The sequence below is a fragment of the Macrosteles quadrilineatus genome, unplaced genomic scaffold, assembly GCF_028750875.1.
Source record: "Macrosteles quadrilineatus isolate MER2022 unplaced genomic scaffold, UCM_ALF_1.0 Scaffold_4__1_contigs__length_99947679, whole genome shotgun sequence".
Classification (NCBI taxonomy): Eukaryota; Metazoa; Arthropoda; class Insecta; order Hemiptera; family Cicadellidae; genus Macrosteles; species Macrosteles quadrilineatus.
Genome location: NW_026542597.1, coordinates 13,482,674 through 13,504,537, shown reverse-complemented (window position 1 = coordinate 13,504,537; position 21,864 = coordinate 13,482,674). Strand labels below are relative to the sequence as shown.

The 21,864-nt window shown below is 35.9% G+C and overlaps 2 protein-coding genes across 2 annotated transcripts; one reads left to right on the top strand and one right to left on the bottom strand.

Annotated features, from left to right (window-relative positions):
* Positions 1-170: 170 nt before the first annotated feature.
* LOC128992494 (facilitated trehalose transporter Tret1-like) lies at positions 171-2,443 on the bottom strand. Its single transcript, XM_054416086.1, has 2 exons — positions 2,348-2,443; positions 171-1,636 (listed from the first exon to the last, which is right to left on the bottom strand). Exons 1-2 carry the CDS (start codon positions 2,406-2,408, stop codon positions 294-296), a joined length of 1,404 nt encoding a protein of 467 aa, XP_054272061.1. The 5' UTR covers positions 2,409-2,443; the 3' UTR covers positions 171-293.
* A 5,612-nt stretch (positions 2,444-8,055) lies between these two features.
* LOC128991784 (facilitated trehalose transporter Tret1-like) lies at positions 8,056-18,993 on the top strand. Its single transcript, XM_054414971.1, has 4 exons — positions 8,056-8,101; positions 15,504-15,736; positions 16,420-16,580; positions 17,861-18,993. The coding sequence occupies exons 1-4, from the start codon at positions 8,056-8,058 to the stop codon at positions 18,867-18,869; spliced, it is 1,449 nt and encodes a 482-aa protein (XP_054270946.1). The 3' UTR covers positions 18,870-18,993.
* Positions 18,994-21,864: the final 2,871 nt, after the last annotated feature.

Sequence of the window (21,864 nt, the reverse complement as noted above, 5' to 3'; positions counted from 1 at the left end):
CGTAAAACCTCGTAAAAACAAGTTCGTATATTTCAATACAAAAATAACACTAAAGTACATTTTTACAAATAATAATCATTTTATGTAATACCTATTTACAGTTTTGAAACAGTTTAGAGCTAAACATAAAAATACTGAATTATAAAGAATGAATTGCAAAGTGTTCAAAGGGTCATAATACTACCACATTATTGACATTTAGTCTATGTCATCACGTCCTTTATTTTACACATTTATTGAAGGATGTTTTAGCAAACATTAGAATTAGTTCGTCAATGTGAAATAAGGCCTACTTAAACACCATCGTCCAGATGTGACAAACTTTTCTGGCTCATCTCTCTTCTAATTTGAACAAAAGATTTTCCTTTCGTTTCGGGGGCAAATAAATAGAAATAGACAGAGCCAAAAAGCAATACGATAGAGTAGAAGTAAAAGTTGGCATACAGACCTATGTACTGTGTAAACGGCAAATACAAAGCTAAACTAACCCAAGAGAAGAACGTTACATTGACAGATCCAAAGCTGGAGGCTAAACCTCGCATGTTAGAACTGAAGAGTTCCGATGTGTAGGCTGAACAGACAGGGTACATGCCAGCTGTACAGAGACCCGAGTAGATGAGGATACTGACGGGAGCGATCCAGCTGAAGTTCGAGACAACAACTGTAGTTTTAAACAACAAGAAGAAGTAAGTACCAGTAAACGCTTGGCAGATCAAAGAACCGATGCAGGAGATTAACAATAAAGGCCTTCTCCCCAAAGTGTCTGTTGTCACAGACCCGACTATACCTCCAATCAACATCACTACCCCAAACACGATGGTGATCACATCTGATGAAATCGTCAGGTGCGGAACCATGTCAAATATCTGAGTAGCATAAACCAGGACTGCTCCTGTCCCACTTGTGATTCTCACACACGTCAACACAAGCAGCATGCAGAACGCTTTTCGATCAATGGGAGTCGCCACTATGTCCTTAACACTGGCTTTCTTCTGATTTTCTTCCACGCTAATTTTCATCTGAGCCATCTCCTTATCTATTTCTTCTTCCGATTTCTCTCTGAACCACATCAAAGTACTCCTCGCCTTTTCTACATTCCCCTTCATCATGTAGTAGTACGGAGTCTCTGGCTGGAAGGCGAAGATGACGATGAACGGAATGTTGACGGCTAGAGTGAACCATGTGAACGCTCTGTAGCTAATGAAGGGTCCAACGGAGTAAGAGATCAAAAATCCAACCCACCATGAGTTGAAGAACAAACTCGTTATAACTCCACGGGTCTTGTCTCCGGCTATCTCGCCGAGGTAGATAGGAGCTGCTGTGAACGCTAAGCCCATTCCCAGTCCGTGAATGGTTCTAGCGATGCCCAGCATGAGAGGTGTGGGGAAGTAGAGGATAATGATCCAGCCCAGGATATACACAGGTCCTGTGGTGAGGATGACAGGCTTGCGGCCGATTTTATCACTGACAATTCCCGCTGGCAGGGGACTGATGAAGTTGCCTAGTTCTATGATGGAGACCACCCAGGACATCTGAGTGGGGGTGATGTCTATCTCGCTGCCGGGACTGAGCAAGTCTGTCAAGATGGGGGTGATCCAGCCGTAGCATGAACCGGAGGCCACCACGCTCATGCATGCTGAAACACAGAGTGGGACATAAGACAGGAGTCTAAATTCAAATGTATCTGAAAATATTGTGAGAAAATGAAGAGAGTAATATGTAGTTATATTGCGATAGCCCAACATTATGTAAAGAGGGGGTTTTCAATGAATATCAGTTAGGAATAAACCTAATCATACCTAATAAAGTGGAAGGACAAACCAACTCAAACCATTTTGATTGTTGACGCATTCAAGTGGATAATAATTTTGGGATTACAACGTAAACGATAAAACTTCACACCACTATAAACAACGATATTCATATAAAACGCCTCTTTCTAAACGAATCTTGCTTTTGGTTTTCAACATTTCCTTGTAAGAATTGACAAACTCTCAGTTGGGGAACTCTCTTTGAGGTCAGTAATGAACAATAATTGCTAATATAGTAAAATCCAGAAATTAGTACCTAAATTAATTACTACATGAGTTTTTTGGATTTCTGATCATTTTTTTCTTAATTATCGAGCTAGTGATGACTGACAACAAGATACATATTGTTTGGGTTTTCAATCGAATGTTATACATATTTTGAACATTATTTTGCAGACATGACTGTTTTTGATACGCGCTTCTCAAAACCATTCGTTTTCTCTTTTCTTTTAATTAAATATCATCCTAAAACCTTCATCACTAAATTTATTGTTACATTTTTCTGTCATTAACAAGAATTCTATAGTGTGTTTTACCTGAAATAGCAGCGATGTACTGGTTGAGAAGACCTTTCGAGACGATCCTCTTAACAGCCATCTACACTCAACACTCTTCAACATCAACTTCCTAGAGTGTGGTGTACCTCGCACAACACCCTAAGACTTGGGTCGACCACTGATAGTGTCAAGGTCAGATAAGCGAAGATCTATCATATAAATCCTAGACATCATGCCACCTGAATATCACACACTTACGGCGAGTGATTATAACATCGTATGATAACTTAGAGATTATTTTACACTTGACATTTGAAAATAGTCCATTGTCTCTTTACATGCGGGGAATGCAAGGAAATTGGTGGAAGGGACATCCGGATTATGGGAGTATATAATAACTTTTACGAAAATGAGGTAGAGGTTTTAAAACTATCTGAAGTAAGTGTTGCAATACTTCTCGATATATCTACCAGGAACGTATTTCCCTAACGGCGGACACGGTGGTTGCCTAATGTCTCGGCCTTTATGGGGGCTTTACTTTTGGCCTCATCAGAATTGTTTCTCTTGACAAATTTGTATCATAATGTGTCAGGGGTTTCAATTTTTGAGCTGAGTATTTATTTTTGTGATTGCCATAAGTGTCTGCGAAGATTCCGCACTTGAAAATCACTATGTTGGCGTGAACGGGGGAGAAGTACCGCCAATGAGCCCACGGAGGGCCTCATAGATTCTAAACACGATCCTGACATCTAGACCTTCACTTAGACTATACCGTACCTACATACGTAAAAAATATAAGATATGAATTGGCGACCGATTTCGACCAGTCACAGCGGCCATCAGGACCAATCAGAGACTGAGATAATCAAAATGGAGTTGCCGCTTTTGATAAGGGTAAGATTATTTGGTTACATGTGGGTTTGAGGTATGTCTAGTGAAGTTTTATAGTTTTTGTTTGGGTTTATGTTATTTTTAGGCTGTTTGTTTGTAGGTGAGTCAGGTAGGTAATTGTTACGAGGCTTTTTGTTTGATGGTTAGATGGTTGGTAAAGTAACACTGGGACACCTGTTGCCAATTACCAGCATCTCTGAGCCGTGGACAAGGTCGTGGTAATTTAGGACGTTTAGGTTGAAGTACTTAAAGAATCTATAAATTGTAGTACACAGTGGGCAGCATAATCTTGTTAATGTCCCATGGGGATGATGGGGTTCTAGACTTGAAACTTTTGGTTCGAGGGCTGTCAAGAGGAATGGATGAGCGTAGAGGTTATGTCTGCACGGTCTGCAGATGAGTCTGGGCATGATTGAAATGGAACCGCAAAGACGACAGTTGTTGAGGACACGGAATGCAAGGACTCGAATCTTACAACTTATAACCAACGCTTAGTCCCAACTTATAAAATGGCAACAGTGCGGTAGCTTTGAGACTGATAGTGACTTTTCCATTTTATGCACCGCATGTCTATAGTCACAAGTCCAGAGCTGTGAACCTAGGAACTGCAACTATTTAGAGGTTTAGAGATTAAAGGAATGGATTTAACAAGTTATATTTCAACGATTTCTAGCCTTCGCGCTAAAACCTACTTTTGTACCAAAACCCTTGCTATCCACTATGAGTGTAAACAATTCCAATTACAGCATTGTATTTTACATAATCCGATGTTATCGGAAAAAGGTATTAGTAAAAGAATATTTCTTTAGATAATTTAATCAGATAAATTCACAAATACTGAACAAACACTCGTCGAGCTAATGTCAAGTACCATGACTTACTTCAAGTAAACAAGTTCCGTGTTTCATGTACTTGTCAGGTTATTTTTATGCGATTGTTCAAGAATACTCATAAGAGTTTTTGTATTTATACAATTTCAGTCTTAGTGTTAAAACATCTCAGTAGCAAAAAGATGAACGGTTCAGTTATGGGCGATGTATAACAGTACTGACATGACTTTTTTATAAAGTCAATTAAGACTTTTTAGTATTAAATCCTATACTAAACAAAACAGTGCAACCCCCCATCCTGTTAAAAGTCTGGTTCAAAAGTTAATGCAACTTTTGAGATTTTACCTAAAGTTTATTAGGACTGTATACCCCATTGGTTTTCAATATTCTTCAAATATATGACTAAGGACAGAATAAAATAGTATGTCCAAACAATAACAACGTGACTAGACACAGAATAATGTGTAAACTCTTTTATTCTGTGATGTCCCTTAACCAGAACGTGAGTTTACAAAATTAGAAGTGTACTGTATAAGCTTTATACACAAAAGTGTATTAAAAAAGTATATAGATGAGTGGTTATGGTGCTCGCCTGATGATACAAAGGTCGCCAGTTATATGCTGAGAAAGGTTTGTAGCTTTTAAATGGGTTGTAACTGTACCCAGCTATCCTTGATCGTTTTAATAAAAGGTCCTGTCTGGCTAATGAAACAGCTGGTCTCAACTGGTAACAAAGATTCATAAGGCATCTCACTCCATTCTACACTCATCGTTCACTCATATTTGGGTTACATTTCGCACATAGACGGCGTCCTCCTTTAATGGCGTTTCTTAATAGTAACTATAGTAATACCAGAAACAAAAGAACCCTGGGCCGTTTCGAGCCGCGCAGGTTTGAATGGTACGCCACACCTACCTGCGCGAGCGCGAACCACGTGATCTTTTCGTTTCTGCGCAGGTTGTTTTGATCTTGGTATGTCTATAGTACACGTGTTTCTCGAATTCGAGCAATTGTCAAGTACCGGTATTATACAGAAGTTATCATTATAAAACTACAGTAATAACTGTCATAATTAATTTTCTATTAGTTTAAAAGACCCGACTTTAAGCGTATGTAACTAATTGATGTAGGCCCTACTCACGCTATTAGTGCTTTGAAAATAAACGCTTCTTGTACAAATATTTTAGTATTTTTTAGACCCGGCCTTATTTTTTAGTGTTTTCTACAAATGTTTCCCGACTTAAAGCTGTCACCAGTAAACATTTCTTTCATGTATTTACTGTATTTGATATGACATCAGGTATGTTTACTTTTACCTCTGTGACAACCTGGTAAGTTGCTGATAAGTTGCTTAGCATAACTGGCAAAAATGATTCATCTCTCCAAGTTATTGTGTACCTGGATTCCTTACTGTGAGACCAGGCCTCTCCTCTACTCTTCTCATACGTATAAGATTTCCTATTAATTGTCTCCTCCTCCTGTTTACAATATTTCTCTTTTAAACTCAAGAAATTTTCTGTTCTTCCAACAAAACTGATTAACTGTTGAGATTTGTCTATAACCTCCTAAATATTACAAACATCAATATTTACTCCCAAAAAGCTGGTGAGTTTCATTTTATATACAGCTGCTTTTGTTTTTAAATTTATTCAATGTAATTCTTATGGGGAAAATGCTACCTTTGAGAGCGTCTCGCGCCCTTAAGGTTAAGATTTTTTAAATTCTAAAACCTTAATGCAAAACTACGAATTGAGACGAATTATGTGACACCTCAAACGTTAAAATCGGTTCAGAAATAACGGAGGAGTTTTGTTCCCAAAAACAGCCCTCACGTATTAATATACGAGATAATAATACCCCCGCCGCAGCAAACCTGCCAACTAAGTGAATTCCCATTTGCCTGAATTGGTTTTCAATTATATCTATTTAATTAACATTAAGTTTTACGAGTACTTAGGCTTGATATACTTAGGCTTGATAACCCTTTTATTATTAGTTTTTTTAAACTCTTTAAAAATGTCTGGAGAGAGATTGGGAAATGTCGTGTTTTGAGGGTCAAAAATGAAGAAAAGCATATTGGTCCCGGGTCTAGGTCTTACCGTTTCACCTAAGGTGAATGCTACTTCTCTAAAGGGAATTCGCTAAAAACGGAATGCAATATTAAGAAAATCGAATGATGATTTTTAACAGTCGTTATCATAGATATCCGAAGTTTTTACCGATGGACAGATTAAAGGTAACCCACCAATATTAGACAAACAGTTTAAATTGATTTGAATAAGTGGTCTGCCGGACCTGTTGTAATTGCATTTAAACACAGCAACTTCATAATTTAGGACATTTCCAGTCGGGAGACCCACCCAAATAAAACGCGTTGCGAAACGAACTAGCTAGGTTCGAATTCGGGATAGTATAAAAGACAAATTTACAAGAGAGTAAACATATCGCATGCAAATTAAATTATTTCCGTTGACAGCACATACGCTAAAATTATGAATAATGAATGTACAGTATCTGAAAGATTCAATAGGGAGATGACGCTCTTTCGCACAATACATAATAACCGATTTGCTTCTTGGCTTTATTGATTTAATAAAAAACTGTTTGACAGCCGCAATTTGTATTTTGGAATGCCCAAACGAACCTTCGGAGTATAAACCCGTATAGTGACTAGAGTTTTCTATACTAAAAGGCAGAGAGAATAATTGTAGGTTACCAGTACTATTCTTAATATTAATATTGTGAAACTTTATTTATTTAAAGGTTGTAACCTTTGAGAGAAAAATCAATAAAGAGTGATGATGATGTATTAATAGGCGCACTCAAACGAAACTTTTCTTGAGGCAATACATAAAACATAAAGCACATAAAACAGGCGTCAGCATTTTGGTTATCATAGCAATGGAAAAAGATATATTTTAAATTATACTGGGCCTTAAAAAGTGCGTACAAAAAATACCAGGGTTTGGGTGTCAGTAATATTATACCACGTTTCGTAAATTAGGGGTGTTGTGAAAACCTGTTACTAGGTACGCCAAGAAATCTGACAGTTGAGTCAAGAATAAGATTGTTTAACAGCAAAATTAAGTAAAATAATTGACTAACTAGTGGCCTGTAGGGGCCATAGCCGCTAATTTAGACTACAAAAAAACATATATAAAAGGACAAATATTGGAAATATGTTTTTAAAATTAACAATTTTATGTTACTTAAAATTAACAGACTCAACTCAATTTCCAGCGTTCTTCTTAAGACAGGTTGTAAAACAGCTCCTGGATTCCTTTCACAGTTAGGCCCTACATGACATTCTCTTTTGCATTTCTTAATTCTGTTGAATTCCTGGACACTCTTCCACGTTTTGCAGGTCTTCCCCTACCCTGTCTAGCTGCTTCACTCATTATAAAACGGAAAACAAAAAAATTAAACAGAATTCATTTAAAAACATTATTTACCAACATTGACTTTCGGAATAAATGTAAACATTGCAAATAAATAAGTAACAGCTGATAGAATGCAGACGTTTTTCAGTCCCCATGCATTTCTTATGATGGATATTTTACGTTATATCTCGTTTTCTGGTAACTTTATGGGAATTCTGCTATTTTCCCGAGTCCCTGGGGTGAAGACCTTTAATTTAAGACCCCTCCCACTTTTCTGCGACTTACCGTACCAGGCGTCCACAATTTTCTGGTAAAAATTTGGTCTTACAGAATTATATATATAGATTTTGCAAAACCAATGATTTTTTACAGAGACGCCAACACTTTTGCCTCAAAACCTCCATTTACAAATCACTCCGATTCCATCTGATCCAAGCAATTCAATGGATATTTCCCATTGGAATAATTGACTAGTTACATTACTGGTACAAATTAAGTTGTGACATCACAAAAGCTTCACTTCCCAAGTCCAAGATCAAGGGAGTCTCGAGATGGGTTCCAATCAAAACGCGTCTCGGCCAATTGAATGTTCTCGCCGCAATTCAGTTGACATTGGGCCAATTGCTTGGAGTGTTGAAGACGACCATGTGGTGTCACGGGGAGGTGCGACAGTATGTGGCGGCGTTCACAGGTAGGGGACCGAGCTTGGCTTTGAGAAGGTACCTTGGTGTAATAGTGTAATAGTTAGTAAGCGGGGAAGAGCTCTTCTCGGGGGAAATCATTCGCATACGATAATTTTTTGATTAGTATTCACCCAAAAGCTATGGGGGAGGTGCGACAGTATGTGGCGGCGTTCACAGGTAGGGGACCGAGCTTGGCTTTGAGAAGGTACCTTGGTGTAAATCGTGTAATAGTTAGTAACCGGGGAAGAGCTCTTCTCGGGGGAAATCATTCGCATAAGATCATTCTTTGATTAGTATTCACCCAATATATGGTAATCCATAAGAAACTTTTCAAATATTGGATTGTAAACGCCTTCGTGTCAGCTATGATTATTTAGTTTACATTTGGTTGCTGTTTTTGTGCTTAACATGAAACCCCATTTCACCGATGTTCAGATTTCGATTTGAAATACATTTTCAGGGTGTCCACATTCTGGAAAGTCAGGGATAGTCATGGAAACAAATTCTGGTCATTGAAAGTCATGGAAATAGGCAAAAGGTCATGGGAAGTCATGGAAATCCCCAATGATGGATGGATTTGAAGGGACCTTTCAATGCTCTAGTCGGCCGTAACCCCGATTATTGTAGCATTTATCAAGATTTTTCACAAATATTCAACGATTCAATTTATTACAGTTATATTAGTTTATGAGTTTTGAGTTTGTATTAGTTCATTGTTGTACCTATTGTAGGCCTACTCCATTGTTATCTGCTATCACATATTTCAGTATTTTCTGTGAAATAACTTGTCCATGCAGTGTCATTCGCGTGTGTATGTTTTATTAAAATTTTTGAGTAAAGTTCGTGAGTCATGGAAATCAATGGTAAATGGTCATGGATAGTCATGGAAAGTCATGGAAATTAATCACAAATTTTCTGTGGACACCCTGCATTTTACTTTTAAATAATTTAACTGGCCTTCATACATTGATATGCTACTAGTAGGACCACGATGCACATAAATTGATCTTTAAGAGGTAGTGAACATGATACTTGCGTCTTCATTCATATTAGAGCATAAGATATAATCGTCGATTTTTGACACTGAAACGGACATCCCATTTATATACTATCCTTGATTTCATATTACCCCTAATCATCATGTTTTGCAAACCTCAGTAAAAAGACAACCTTGATAACAAGCCTTATGGAAGACTTGTTATCAAGGTTCTACTTGTTTGGGTTGTCTAATCCAGCGTTCAAAGCGAACTAGAAAGAAGAAAATAAAATGGAATCACTGTGTTCATTGTAGCGTTAACCAAATAAATCTGAAAGCTAGGCTTATTAAATCCTAACATCTTTTAGGAAAACAGAAACCTACGCAAAATCAAAGTTGGAATTCTTCTGTTTTATTGATATAAGACAAATGAATTTATAAATACTTTATCAAGGCATTAAAAACTGTTACCGACGTACAAATTTATTTACATTAACGCAATTCTGTAAAATGTTGAAATCCAATTGGAAATAAGAACGTAAGTAAAGTTAATTGAAATGTGTTTAGACAATTAGTTATTGCATTCATTGAACATTCATGACGTACAACTCAATTACAAATCAATTATCCACCCATTTAATAATAGTCTAGTCGAGATAAACTGAGTTTTAATTCTCAGTAAATAATCAAATGCAAAGTCCGTTTTTTCATTGCCGACCTAGATAGGATACAATGTAGTAGAGTTAAATATCCTAACCTTTTTGCGTAGACACTGATAAAAAGGTTGCATAAAATAAAAAGAATAGTTAAATTCATAGGATAAATTTTAAAACAATAGATCTACAATTAATTATTATTATTTGTTTAAAGACGTTTTTTCACTTTGTGATTTTAGTCTGGATGCTTCAATAATGATTAATACATTACGATTACATGCATAAAGTCTGATACGAAATTAATAAGTATTAACATAGACCAACCAACCACAAGAGCGTATGTTTTATATATCTATGGTGTTAACTTTCGAATTTCTAATCACCTATATCCTAATACAGGGTGGGGCAATGAGAACGCCACAATTTGTTTTAGCTGTCACATGTTAATTGTTGCAACAACGAATGATCAGCTGTGCTTAAAACATCAATTAAACTATGCCATTTTAGTAAATATTATGCCCGAGGCTATTAACACTGAGATTTTGATGTGCAAACCTATTTTTAAAATAGTGGTTCTTGTGCAAAAACCCAGAGATTGTTTGGACCACATTCCATCCTTGGTCAACATGGCTCTGTTCCAGATTGGAAAACAATGGTGAACTGGGTAAAACTATTTAGGATAAACGCTTAAACCTAAAAAATAATCGGTGGGTGCCGCAAAACTCTTTGTACACCAGCAAATGTTGAAAGAGTGCGAGTCGCAGTAACTCTAAGTCCAAAGAGATTTGCCAAGAAGCTGTTGTTGTTGAAAGCTTTACGTTGGCTCCTTTTTTTGGACAGGGGGGGGGGGTTTCTAATAAGCTACTTGAAGTTCGAGGTTTCTCAAAGTCACCCCACAGATTTGCTTGAACCGAAGCTAAGAATTGCCCAAAAACTAAAGTGATTCCTGAAGAAATGCTGGAGGAGTATTTGATGGAGTTTTCAAGTGCCTAATGTCAAGTAGGACAAGGACGTCACTTGCAGGATTTCGTTCTCAAGAAATGGAAAAATGACTTTGTTAAGTTAAAATGGCAAAAGATAAGCTGTGTTTTGATGTGCTATTTATATCCATAGGGTGAATATTATTGAGTTTGTACTGCTTATAAATTGGGGCGCTTTCATTGCCCCACCCTGTATAAATAATTAATTGCAAAACTAATAAAGTTCATCCTGAAGAAAATTCAAGTTTGTCTGTTTTTAAAACGTAAAAATAACAGAAGAAAAACAACTAACTTAAAAAGACTTAATAAAACATAATTGTTTTATTAACATATAATTGGTACCGGTCCTGCTATAGAATTTTGTACGGCAAACATAGAGAATACCTTTTTTAATTGAACCACAACATATTTTCCTAGCTCGAGATTTATTTCTTCATTCACTCTAGAACTTTAAGAATTATTTTTTCATTCTAAGAACTTTTAGAATTGAGCTCTATCAAGGTTTTTCCTGAACACGATATGACAAAGATGGCATCATAAATAACAGTTATTCTGTGATTTTCCTTATAGGATAGTCCTTTTGGTAATATAATTACTCAAAAGACTATCAATTCTATGAATTCCATGCATATTTACAGAGCAGTTTCAACTCTTTTCAGTATGCGAGAAAATTAAAACTCACCCATTATCCTAAGGCACATTCAAGCGTCAGAAAAGGTTATTTTCAAGCTGAAGTGATCATTAGATAATCTGAATTTGTCACACCTAAACGTCCTACATATTCATGATTCACAGGATTGTCCAAAATTGCCTTAAGCCTCGTCCACTCCGTCAGATTTGTTAGCAATCTCATCCCTATTGCTTTTATCGTTTCTTAAAGGTACTTCTAATATTTTAGTTGTAATGATTTAGTTTTTTGTATTTTTGTTTGTTTTTACTATGCCTGAGGATCGTTAAAGTTGTTTTACGTGCATTTTGCTATGGCTGGGTATTTGCACCAATCGTGTGAAGGTGTTTTGATTCTACAGTTAGGTTTACATTGATTCACCAGTGGGTACATTGACGGGAAAATAATGAGATGATAGCGTTGTGACTGCGATCAGCTGGTTCACAAGCCAAGTTAAGAGCCCAACGATCATGGACCGCTGCTGGTCCAGTTTCGGACAATTTATGAAGCTTCTGATTTTGCTAAAGATCAAACAAGCCTTCTGAATACCGAGGCAAGCATTATTATTTAGCTTGTCATAACAGCTGGCTTACATAGCTTTATTTATTAAGCCTGACGATTTATGTTCATCCAGCTTCAAATCTATATGGTCTAGGTTCCCACTTATCTAACGTATAACATGGTATAACTCAAGTCCCTCATGTAATGACTAGTGGGGAGGCGAATGGCCAAAATTCCAAAGTTGGCTCACCCCGAAAGGTAACCGGGGAACACTATGCTAGATGATATTGTATAGTAGTAGAGATGATATTTTGACCGGTGTTCACTCTGTATGAGTGGGACTCTCTTTTCTGGACGCCATTTTCCAAAATGGCGGATGTCACTGTTTGATCTTTGTATAACTCGAGCAAAAATGAACCGATTTTGATGAAATTTGGTATAAACGTTTAAACTTACACTTATTCGAACGGGTTCACGAACCAGCATGATCTGACCATGGGAACGGGGGTTTATGGGGGTTTTATGGGGGGTTTTATGGGGTAAAAATGGGATTTTTTTATTTTTTACCCCCAAAGCACAAAATTTTCCTATTTTTCTCTAAACCATTTTAAAGAACTTAAAAAAACAAAGAATTTAGTATATTAACATATTTTTTACCTTTATTGGTTACGGAGAAAATTCAAAATGTGTTAATTTAAAATTCCCATGTTATTCTTATGGAGGATATCGTCAACTCTTGTAGTTTGCTTGTTTATAGATATATTTTGATCATACTAGGTAAACTTATTTATTTCTACTAAGATATTAATATTCTACTAACATTCACGCTTTATTAGCCTCCCTGTAACAGCAAACCTAGGTACTCGTTAAACCTAATGTTATTTAAATTGAATTAATTTAAAAACGAATCAGGCAATTGGAATCCACTTAGTCTGCAGGTTCGCTGTGACGAGGGTATTTTATTGGTGACAATTTCTTCCTATACCTAGTGGTTCCGGAGATATAAGCAGTTAAAGCTGGGGTTTCCTCCATGTTAATTAGATTGATCCGTTTTAACTGTCACCCTAATGTATCCCGTTGGGCCTTCGCACTTTTCTATATACACAATTTATCTTCTATTTTTAAAATAATGGACCTCAATACAATGAGACATTAAATTAACTTTTATTTAATTATTATCAGTTATTACAATAATATTTCTTTAAACATAAATTCTTTACTGTTTGTACTTAACTTTATTCTGTTAGTTTTGTAAAAATTTCGGATTGAACAGCGCGGAAAATCCTCATTCGAAGGGTTCGGCGGGTGCTAGCCACCCGCGGCTGTTGTAGCATCGCATTCGTACTGAAGTCCAGTCATAACCATCGACATATAAAACTAACTAATGTTATAGTTTTATACATCGATGGTCATAACTAAGCTTATACCCCTCTGATATGATATTCCTTCTACTTGCACGTAATTAGAAGAATTGTTACAGCCAACAGAACCGCATGTTGACATTTTTATGTCAGATTAATTTACTACAATCCAATTCTATAGGTTTTACACTAACACAGTGCAGTCTCTACAACTCAAATTAAATGGTGTAGCCTAATACAGAAACTAATTTTATATCGGTTTTAATAATTTTCTTGTAGTTTATTATTAATGTATATGATTTATTCATGTTGTAATTTATATGCCAAGCCCTTAACAAACACATCTTCATTTAAAAAGGTTGTCGTGTGATACTTCAGAGTAATCTTTGGACTGCTACAGGCATATGTAATGTGTTAGCATAGGTACGGTAGCTTCATGTACAAATTTACCGAAACAGAAAATTAACTAAAAGATTTCCAAATATGCATTTTAGTACAATTTGACCCACAACTTTATTTTTTTTTTATAAATTGGACCAACATTGTACAACGGGTTGTTTGTTGCCTATCCACCAGTATGGTGTAAAACGTTCTCAAACGCAATATCCAATGAATCTTATCTATCGATTTCGGTACATTGCAGTCAAGAATGTACTTTAAATCAGGCTGAGGTAGACTTGTCAAGGCTATTACGTAGAATTGTCAAGATTAAGAACAATTTAGGGCTTGTATGTTGAGCCATTTTCTATAGAGAGAGTGAAAAGCATAAATAAGAGAAGCAAATGGTAAGTAAAGAAAAAAGAGATGGCAATTGCTTATGACGATGGGTTAAATTCATGAGGTTTAATGATCAATAACATTTACTCATGTTTTTATTTTGTAATATTTTTTTATAAAAAGATGTATTTGTAAATAAGGTTATTTGTTTATATCAATGCTCACTCCGCTCATTTGGCAGACAAGAGGCCGCATACCAAGTATTTTAACGCATCGGGCGAATCTGAGATGTGCCTGATAAGCTAGATTTGTTATTATATGTCAAGTCAAAAGTGTAACGAAATAGCACAGGAAATACATTAGGATTAGGTTGACAGTTAAAACGGATCAATCTAATTAACATGGAGGAAACCCCAAATTTGACTGCTTATATCTCCTGAACCACTAGTTATAGGAAGAAATGTCACCAATAAAATACCCTCGTCACAGCGAACCTGCAGACTAAGTGGATTTCCAATTGCCTGATTCGTTTTTAAATTAATTCAATTTAAATAACATTAGGTTTAACGAGTACCTAGGTTTGCTGTTACAGGGAGGCTAATAAAGCGTGAATGTTAGTAGAATATTAATATCTTAGTATAAATAAAAAAGTTTACAAAGTATGATCAAAATGTATCCATAAACAAGCAAACTACAAGAGTTGACGATATCCTTCATAAGAATAACATGGGAATTTTAAATTAACACTTTTTTTAATTTTCTTCGTAACCAATAAGGGTAGAAAAATACTTTAATATACTAAATTATTTGTTTTTTAAAGTTCTATAAAATGGTTTAGAGAAAAATAGGAAAATTGTGTACTTTGGGGGCAAAGAATAAGAAAATCCCATCTTTACCCCATAAAACCCCCCATAAAACCCCCATAAACCCCCACTCCCATGATCAGATCATGCTGGTTCGTGAACCCGTTCGAATGAATGTAAGTTTAAACGTTTATACCAAATTTCATCAAAATCGGTTCATTTTTGCTCGAGTTATACAAAGATCAAACAGTGACAGTCCAGAAAAGAGAGTCCCACTCATACAGAGTGAACACCGGTCAAAATATCATCTCTACTACAATACAATATCATCTAGCACAGTGTTCACCGGTTACCTTTCGGGGTGAGCCAACTTTGTTATTTTACATATTTTAATAAATTTGCCTCCCCACTAGACGGCATCAAATTTGAAGTTGCCAAACGATTGGAAATCCTGTTTTCGTGATGTAAAATATCAGCTGATTCCTAATAGTTTTTCTTTTAGTTGTACGGTTGTACTGCTAGCCTTCTAATTAGCGTCTAAGACCTTGGAGCCAGGGGACGAGTTTGATTCCTAACATTTCCACATAATTTGATGGTTTGAACTACTTACCCTTAAAACATATTTGTGATGATTTTCCTTGTAAATGCCACTAGCTTAGACACTAGCACTAACATAAAATAACACTTACTCACAATCACATAAAATGTACCTCAAACTAAGAGCAGTAACTTTATCTCTCTGATTTCAGCATGCTTCTCCGTGCTAGTGTCCGGGTCGTGTTTTGGCTGGGTGACGCCCATCCTGGGTCTCCTCCTCAGCCCTGGGTCACCCATCCCCATGACCCAGGCCCAGAGTAGTTGGATGGTCGCAATCATAGAGGTCGGCAACGTACTCAGCCCCATCCCATCCAGCTTCCTCGCTGATCGCTGGGGGCGAAGACCGAGCATACTGCTTACAGGCCCGTTGTACTTCCTTAGCTGGGTACGTAGCAAATGTTATGATTGAATTTGGTCAAAGTTTTAACCAGCTATTGGGTAACAACTTAGAGAAATGGGGTGTGGATTTTAACTTTCAAATCCGTTGAGTATGTTTTAGCCTGGCAACTTTTCTTACACATTACTTCAAGCTAGCCTTAGATGATTGCGGCATCATTACACATTACATATAAAAATTCCATTGGTGATTGGCGGGATTTGACGCCGGGTTCTCTGGGACCAAATCTCCACCCTTTACCAGTAGGCCAGCTCACTCCCCATTGCGTGGGGTAATAAAATGCAACTGAAGTTGTAGCCAGTTTTGAATGAAAAGATCTTTGTTAAATTTCACCAGTGACAAAACGATTTGTTGTCAAATATTGTTTTCTCACTTGCACATAAATTCCTTTACCATTACAATACAAAATGAATCACCGTGAACATCATAAATCATTGCCAAGTCTGATCTCAGCCATTTTCCTTTTCAAAGTTTACAAAATGCTTTCAGGCAATAGTCAGCACAAGAAGATTTTGTTCAACACTTTTCACAGAATCACCTATCACTTCCTCTTTACATTAAACATCTCCCTTCTAAAATTACAAAACCTTAATAATACTTTTTTGTCATAACCCCAGCTATTATCGATGATGACGTCATAGCTATCTGTTTATTCAAACACATGTTTATAGCTGATCGTGATCGCGTGGCCTAGCATCCAAGCCCTCTACTTTGCCAGACTTCTCCAAGGAGTCGCCATGGGTATCGTGTTCACCGTCGTTCCTCTCTACCTCAGTGAGATCGCCAGCCCTTCCATCAGGGGATCCATCTCCAGCATGTTTCACAATTGTTGGTCAGTCAGGTTGAAGTTAGATACCAAGCAATAATCGGCATTTTTACCATTTTGTAAATGTTTACAGAAGCGGAGACATATCGTTAAGAGTCAAAAAGTCGTGTTTTGTTATATTCGTGAAATAGTTGGTTACTGAATAGATTTTAATCAAACGCACTAAATTGGATTGAAGCTATACAAGTCTCTGTTTTTTTCCTCTGACTGAACTTGACGAAACCCCCTGAAATCAAAACTAGTGAAAGGTTACCGAAAACATGGGCTCACATAGTAATGCCTGATGTGGTAGGTAATCTTCAACAAATACATATTTGAAATTATATTTGAGGAGTTTTTTTTTTTTAATTTACCTTTATTTCAACACACGTACAGACAAGTATACATTGAAGGTTTTTGGTTGATAGTTCCAAACCACTATGTTTTAGGTAAACTGGTTCTGTTATACAAGACTCTGCCAACTTTGGATAGGATAGTGCTAACTCACGTTACTAATTCAAACGAGTGGAAAGCACAAATTGTCCAACGAGCTTTAAATGTGTTTAAATTTACATTTTGAGCATAGACAAAAAGAATTAAATTTTTGTCTATGATTTTAGTTAGATCTTAACACTAATACATTTACAAGACTAAATTAATCCAATGCATAGAGATATAGATTTAAGTATATAACGTTACGTTACGTTTACGTTACGTTTAAGTATATAACGTACGGTATGTTCATAAGGGGTTTCTCTGTTACATTGCTCTTACATCCGCTATACTTATCCAATTTTTACGATTGAGGTGTCATTTTAGAGCTTATGATCCAGCGCACCTACGAATGGTAAAGGCAAAAGGTAATTTCCTTAATTGCTTTGCCCCCTCTTGTTTCAATTATTTCAAGAGTTAATTTTCAATGATCAGTGTTGCCGATAAACTTTCTTTATAAAGGTTTAATTATGAGTTGTAATCTGACAGCGAATTCACATTCAGATTGTAAACAAGGAGACAAGACGAAACCGTTTAAGAAAATTAGTTTGAAATAGGCTACGTTTTTGTTAATCAGCTACCTGATGCAAAAAGGTACTGTAAATCACTCTTCAGTCTTTATGGTGTAGATATAGATTTTTAAAAGTAAATGGGTATTGTATTATTATTCTTTCCTTTAAATATTGTTTTGGACCCTATTAAAATGCTCGATTTGGGCATGGGTCCCCTCGTCTTTACATAATTGTAGCATGTGATTGTTGATATTCTTTGTGCAAAATAAATACCATTCTGATTCTAACCAAATCTATTTCCAGGTACCTTGGTCACTTGATAGAATACTGTATCGGCCCCTTCCTCTCCTACCACATGTACACCTACGTCACCGCAGCTCTTCCGGTCATCGCGGTGGCCATCTTCTGGAACCAGCCGGAGACTCCGTACTACCTGCTGATGCGGAGGAACGAACCAGCTGCTGCAGCCGCTCTGGCCAGACTGCGGGGACGGTCAAACACCAACGCGGTCAACAAAGAACTGCAGATCATGATACAATCCGTAACGGCAGACGTAACCAACAAAGCATCTTGGAGGGACATCGTCTCAACATCAGCTGATAGAAGAGCCTTGTACATCGTGATAGGCCTTGGTATCATCAGAGTGTTGAACGGTCTGATAGCTCTGATGACGTATCCGACTCAAACATTCTCACAGATACACGCTCTGAACTCTGACAACTCTACCAAAATAGTGGCACCTAACAACATGACCATCTTGTTCGGAGTTGTTTTGTTCATTTCCAGCTTCTTTGTGACAATAATCGCTGATCTGTCTGGGAGAAGACAGCTGTTGATGTTTTCCTGTATCGGAGCAGGGGTGAATTTGTTTCTCGCTGGATGCTATTTCTATCTTGACACACAAACGGTTGTTGATGTCACGCACTACAGTTGGTTTCCTGTCGCAGTCATTGTTGTGTTCAGTCTGTTCGTTTCTCTAGGTGTAAGTCCAGTGTCTGTTATGTACCAGTCTGAAATGTTTCTCAGCAATACTCGAGGATTCGCTTCCAGTATTTCTGCCATCAACTTGACTCTCAATGCTTTCTTTGTCCTCAAATTCTACCTGGTGATCACCGATGCGTTAGGGCTGTTTTCCGTCTTCTGGATGTTCGCGACAGTGTGTTTTTTCGGGTCATTCTGGATATACTTCACCGTCCCGGAAACCAAGGGGAAGACTTTTGCTGAAATAAGGCAGGAATTGAACGCCTCATTGCAGAAGAATGGGAAGCCCTTGGATATTCCGACTATTGAGATTTCCGACGTCCACTTGTGATTTGGTTTTTTTGCAACAAAAATGAAAAGGAGTGCTGGTCATCTTTGCGGTTCTTAAACAATTGATGTCGTAATAGACTTTTTTAACATAATTTCTTGAAAAAGAAAACAGAGAAAAAGTCTATTCAAAAAGACAACTTGTTTCCTACTACCACTGATGAATACTATCACACAAAAGCTATATTATTGTATAGATTCTTTGTGGTAGATTCTTTGTGAGTGTTGTTTAAATTTATAATTTTAATCAAAATGATTAATCATGTAAAAATATTATGTACAATAAATTAATTGGGTTTTTAAAATATACATGATTCAATTGGTTATAAGAAAAATTCTGTTTACTTAATCTCCATCAAAAAGTGAGCACATGTATTTAAATTAATGATTAACTTGATTTGTTAAACAGTAACATTTGGTAAATAAACAATAAAAAATTGCATAAATCAATTATTTTCTACCATATGCTAACCTCCCAACTTAATTTTTGAAATAAATGACGGATCATTAAGAGTTTAGCTTAGTTGAAAATAAAATTTACGTTTGTAATCTTTAAGAATATACCGTACTACTTTTAACTGGTATAGGTAGGTAACATGAAATTTAATACATGTTAAAATTGATACGCGATTAAAAGTTTAGTCAAAATCCCGTATGTACTGACAGACATTCAGATAACTACGTATTTTTGCCACTCATTTATATTGAAAAACTGTTGGTCTGGATGCAGTGAAGAAAACGATAAAGGGTGACCAGTGGGTTTCAAGTAATTTTGTATGATGCCTAATCTATATAAGTAAGTATAAGTATAAATAAGTAAGTATCCCATATAGGATTTTTAAAATCCCTTTACATTTTACCCCATTCACTTTAAAAGTTTAAATTAACAGATATCATTATTTTCTGAATTTGTTTCCTTGTACAAGAATATTTATACGTATAATTTTTATTAACAGGTTTGGACAAGGAACGTTATTTCTTTACATTTCCAACTGCCTTATACTGCTGTTAAAAATACATAAGATAGTCTTAAGTTAAGTTATACGTTTATGCATTCTATGGTTACTAAATTGGTTACAATAAGTACCTATGGTTTTGAATACAAAACCAATATATTTACAAGACAAAATATTCTCGAAATTAAAAACCTATACATAAGAGATTTGGTTGATATTTTAAGTATTTTCCACAAATACTAGAAAAGACCCGGTATGGACCATAAATAAACAAATGACCTTTTTGGTCTGAAAGTAAAGATTATTTAACATTATTTAAATGGAACTATCTAATCCATATGTCAATGCTATTAGTATAGGATTCGAGCCAACGTTATTTTTTATGTTTATGATCCATACCGGTATTTTTCAAGTATTCGTGGTATTTTCTTAAGAAAAGCTCATATACCAGGCCAATATGAACAAAACATATAACACGACGTTTTTGTTGAATCATCAAGCAGAAGCTTATGTTATGCTGGTTTCTACAGATGTTTTTTGTAAACATCTGTTTCCAAACTCAGATGTGAAACATACTTTAAGTAGTACAGGTAGTACCTTTGACTACCTAGTACATTGTTTCCCCTTAAATTTAAAATTCCTTGCAATCTTTTTTGTCAAGAACGCGGAAGACCGGGATTGGTGGGGATTCCAAACCTGTTATCAGCTGAGAATATTAGTGACTTGAGGCAGAAAAGCTGAGAAAAACAGAAGATATCGCTCACGTAGTTATCTAAATGTTTCCAACCTCGCATGTTCCCAATAGTAGATAGCGTCCAGACACAAAACCAAGGTTGACTTTGTAGAAACCATTATGGAATTTATCTAGTGTTTTCACCCGCGTATTAATGTTGGTATAAATAGCTTGATTCCTATAAAACAAACCTTTGTCTTCCTCGGACCTTGTATTTAACTATGTAAATCATACTGATATTAAAAATTTGAACGTTTTTTTTTTTTTTTTTTTTTCAATCACGTATTGACTACTGATCGAGCTGGGCTGAAATTTGGCATGATGATAGCTCACATTCCCGAAAAAAACATATAGGCCTATTCTTATGTCAAAAATCCTTTCAGGCTCTGCCCCAGTGGCTTAGTAGTTTCACATGTTAACCTTATTAATATTTAAAATGGATTAATGAATCTTAACACTTGTTTAAATTAAACAATTAATTCTGTGATGTTCAATAGCATTAAAAAGTTATAAGGTTTACCAACATGGTGCAGCACTATGACAACTCTGTGATTGACAATGAGAACTGTCAAAGTAGGATTGTTTACAGTTATGTTTATGTTTTTAATTTAATAATTTGTGATATTGTTACTGTTTTTGATAATATACTTTTGCAAATATTTAGGTGCAGTGGTAGAGCATTATGGCTATGGTAGATGTGTTATACAGTACTATATAATACTGTACCGTAAATTTAGAGAACACAATTTTTAACCCGTGTCCTCTCCTATAACTGCAATAAGCATTTTATACTTATACACCAACCCCGTACAAAGGGCAGGTACTCTGTTAGTTTTCATCATTTTATGTTTTCCTCAAAAAATGATTACTTAAGTTTGATTCTTATCAAATACATTCCAATAGACAAACACTAAAATAAGTAATTGGTAATAAGGATAAGTAATAAGTAGCAAACAAATTACTTAAACAATAATTTAACTTAAAATTTCTCAACCATCCCGAGTATATAATTTTAGCTATCCTCTTTCATTTTAGAAGACATCGATCATCGCAGTTAATTTATAACATAAATTTGAATTTCACAGAGAATTTCGTAATACAATATGTTAAATTTCGTTACAATTTCGTCTCTTAAGATTTTTAACCATAATGGTCAAGTTATGTTACATTTCCACACACGTTCTTTTACATTATATTTATTTGTATTATTCCATTTTGACCAATGGTTAGGGAAACGATTCTATTTTGAAGTCCATAGGTGACAAATAAAATACATGGTTTATTAAAAAAGTTTGTATTTATCACAGACG

Excerpts from the sequence above, each read along its gene's own strand:
- LOC128992494 (XM_054416086.1), bottom strand. The coding sequence starts at position 2,408 with ATGGCTGTTAAGAGGATCGTCTCGAAAGGTCTTCTCAACCAGTACATC. Across the intron at positions 1,637-2,347 it reads GTACATCGCTGCTATTTCAG|CATGCATGAGCGTGGTGGCC; the intron begins GTAAAACACACT and ends TCTGTGTTTCAG.
- LOC128991784 (XM_054414971.1), top strand. The coding sequence starts at position 8,056 with ATGTGGTGTCACGGGGAGGTGCGACAGTATGTGGCGGCGTTCACAG. Across the intron at positions 8,102-15,503 it reads GTATGTGGCGGCGTTCACAG|CATGCTTCTCCGTGCTAGTG; the intron begins GTAGGGGACCGA and ends CTCTGATTTCAG. Across the intron at positions 16,581-17,860 it reads AGCATGTTTCACAATTGTTG|GTACCTTGGTCACTTGATAG; the intron begins GTCAGTCAGGTT and ends ATCTATTTCCAG.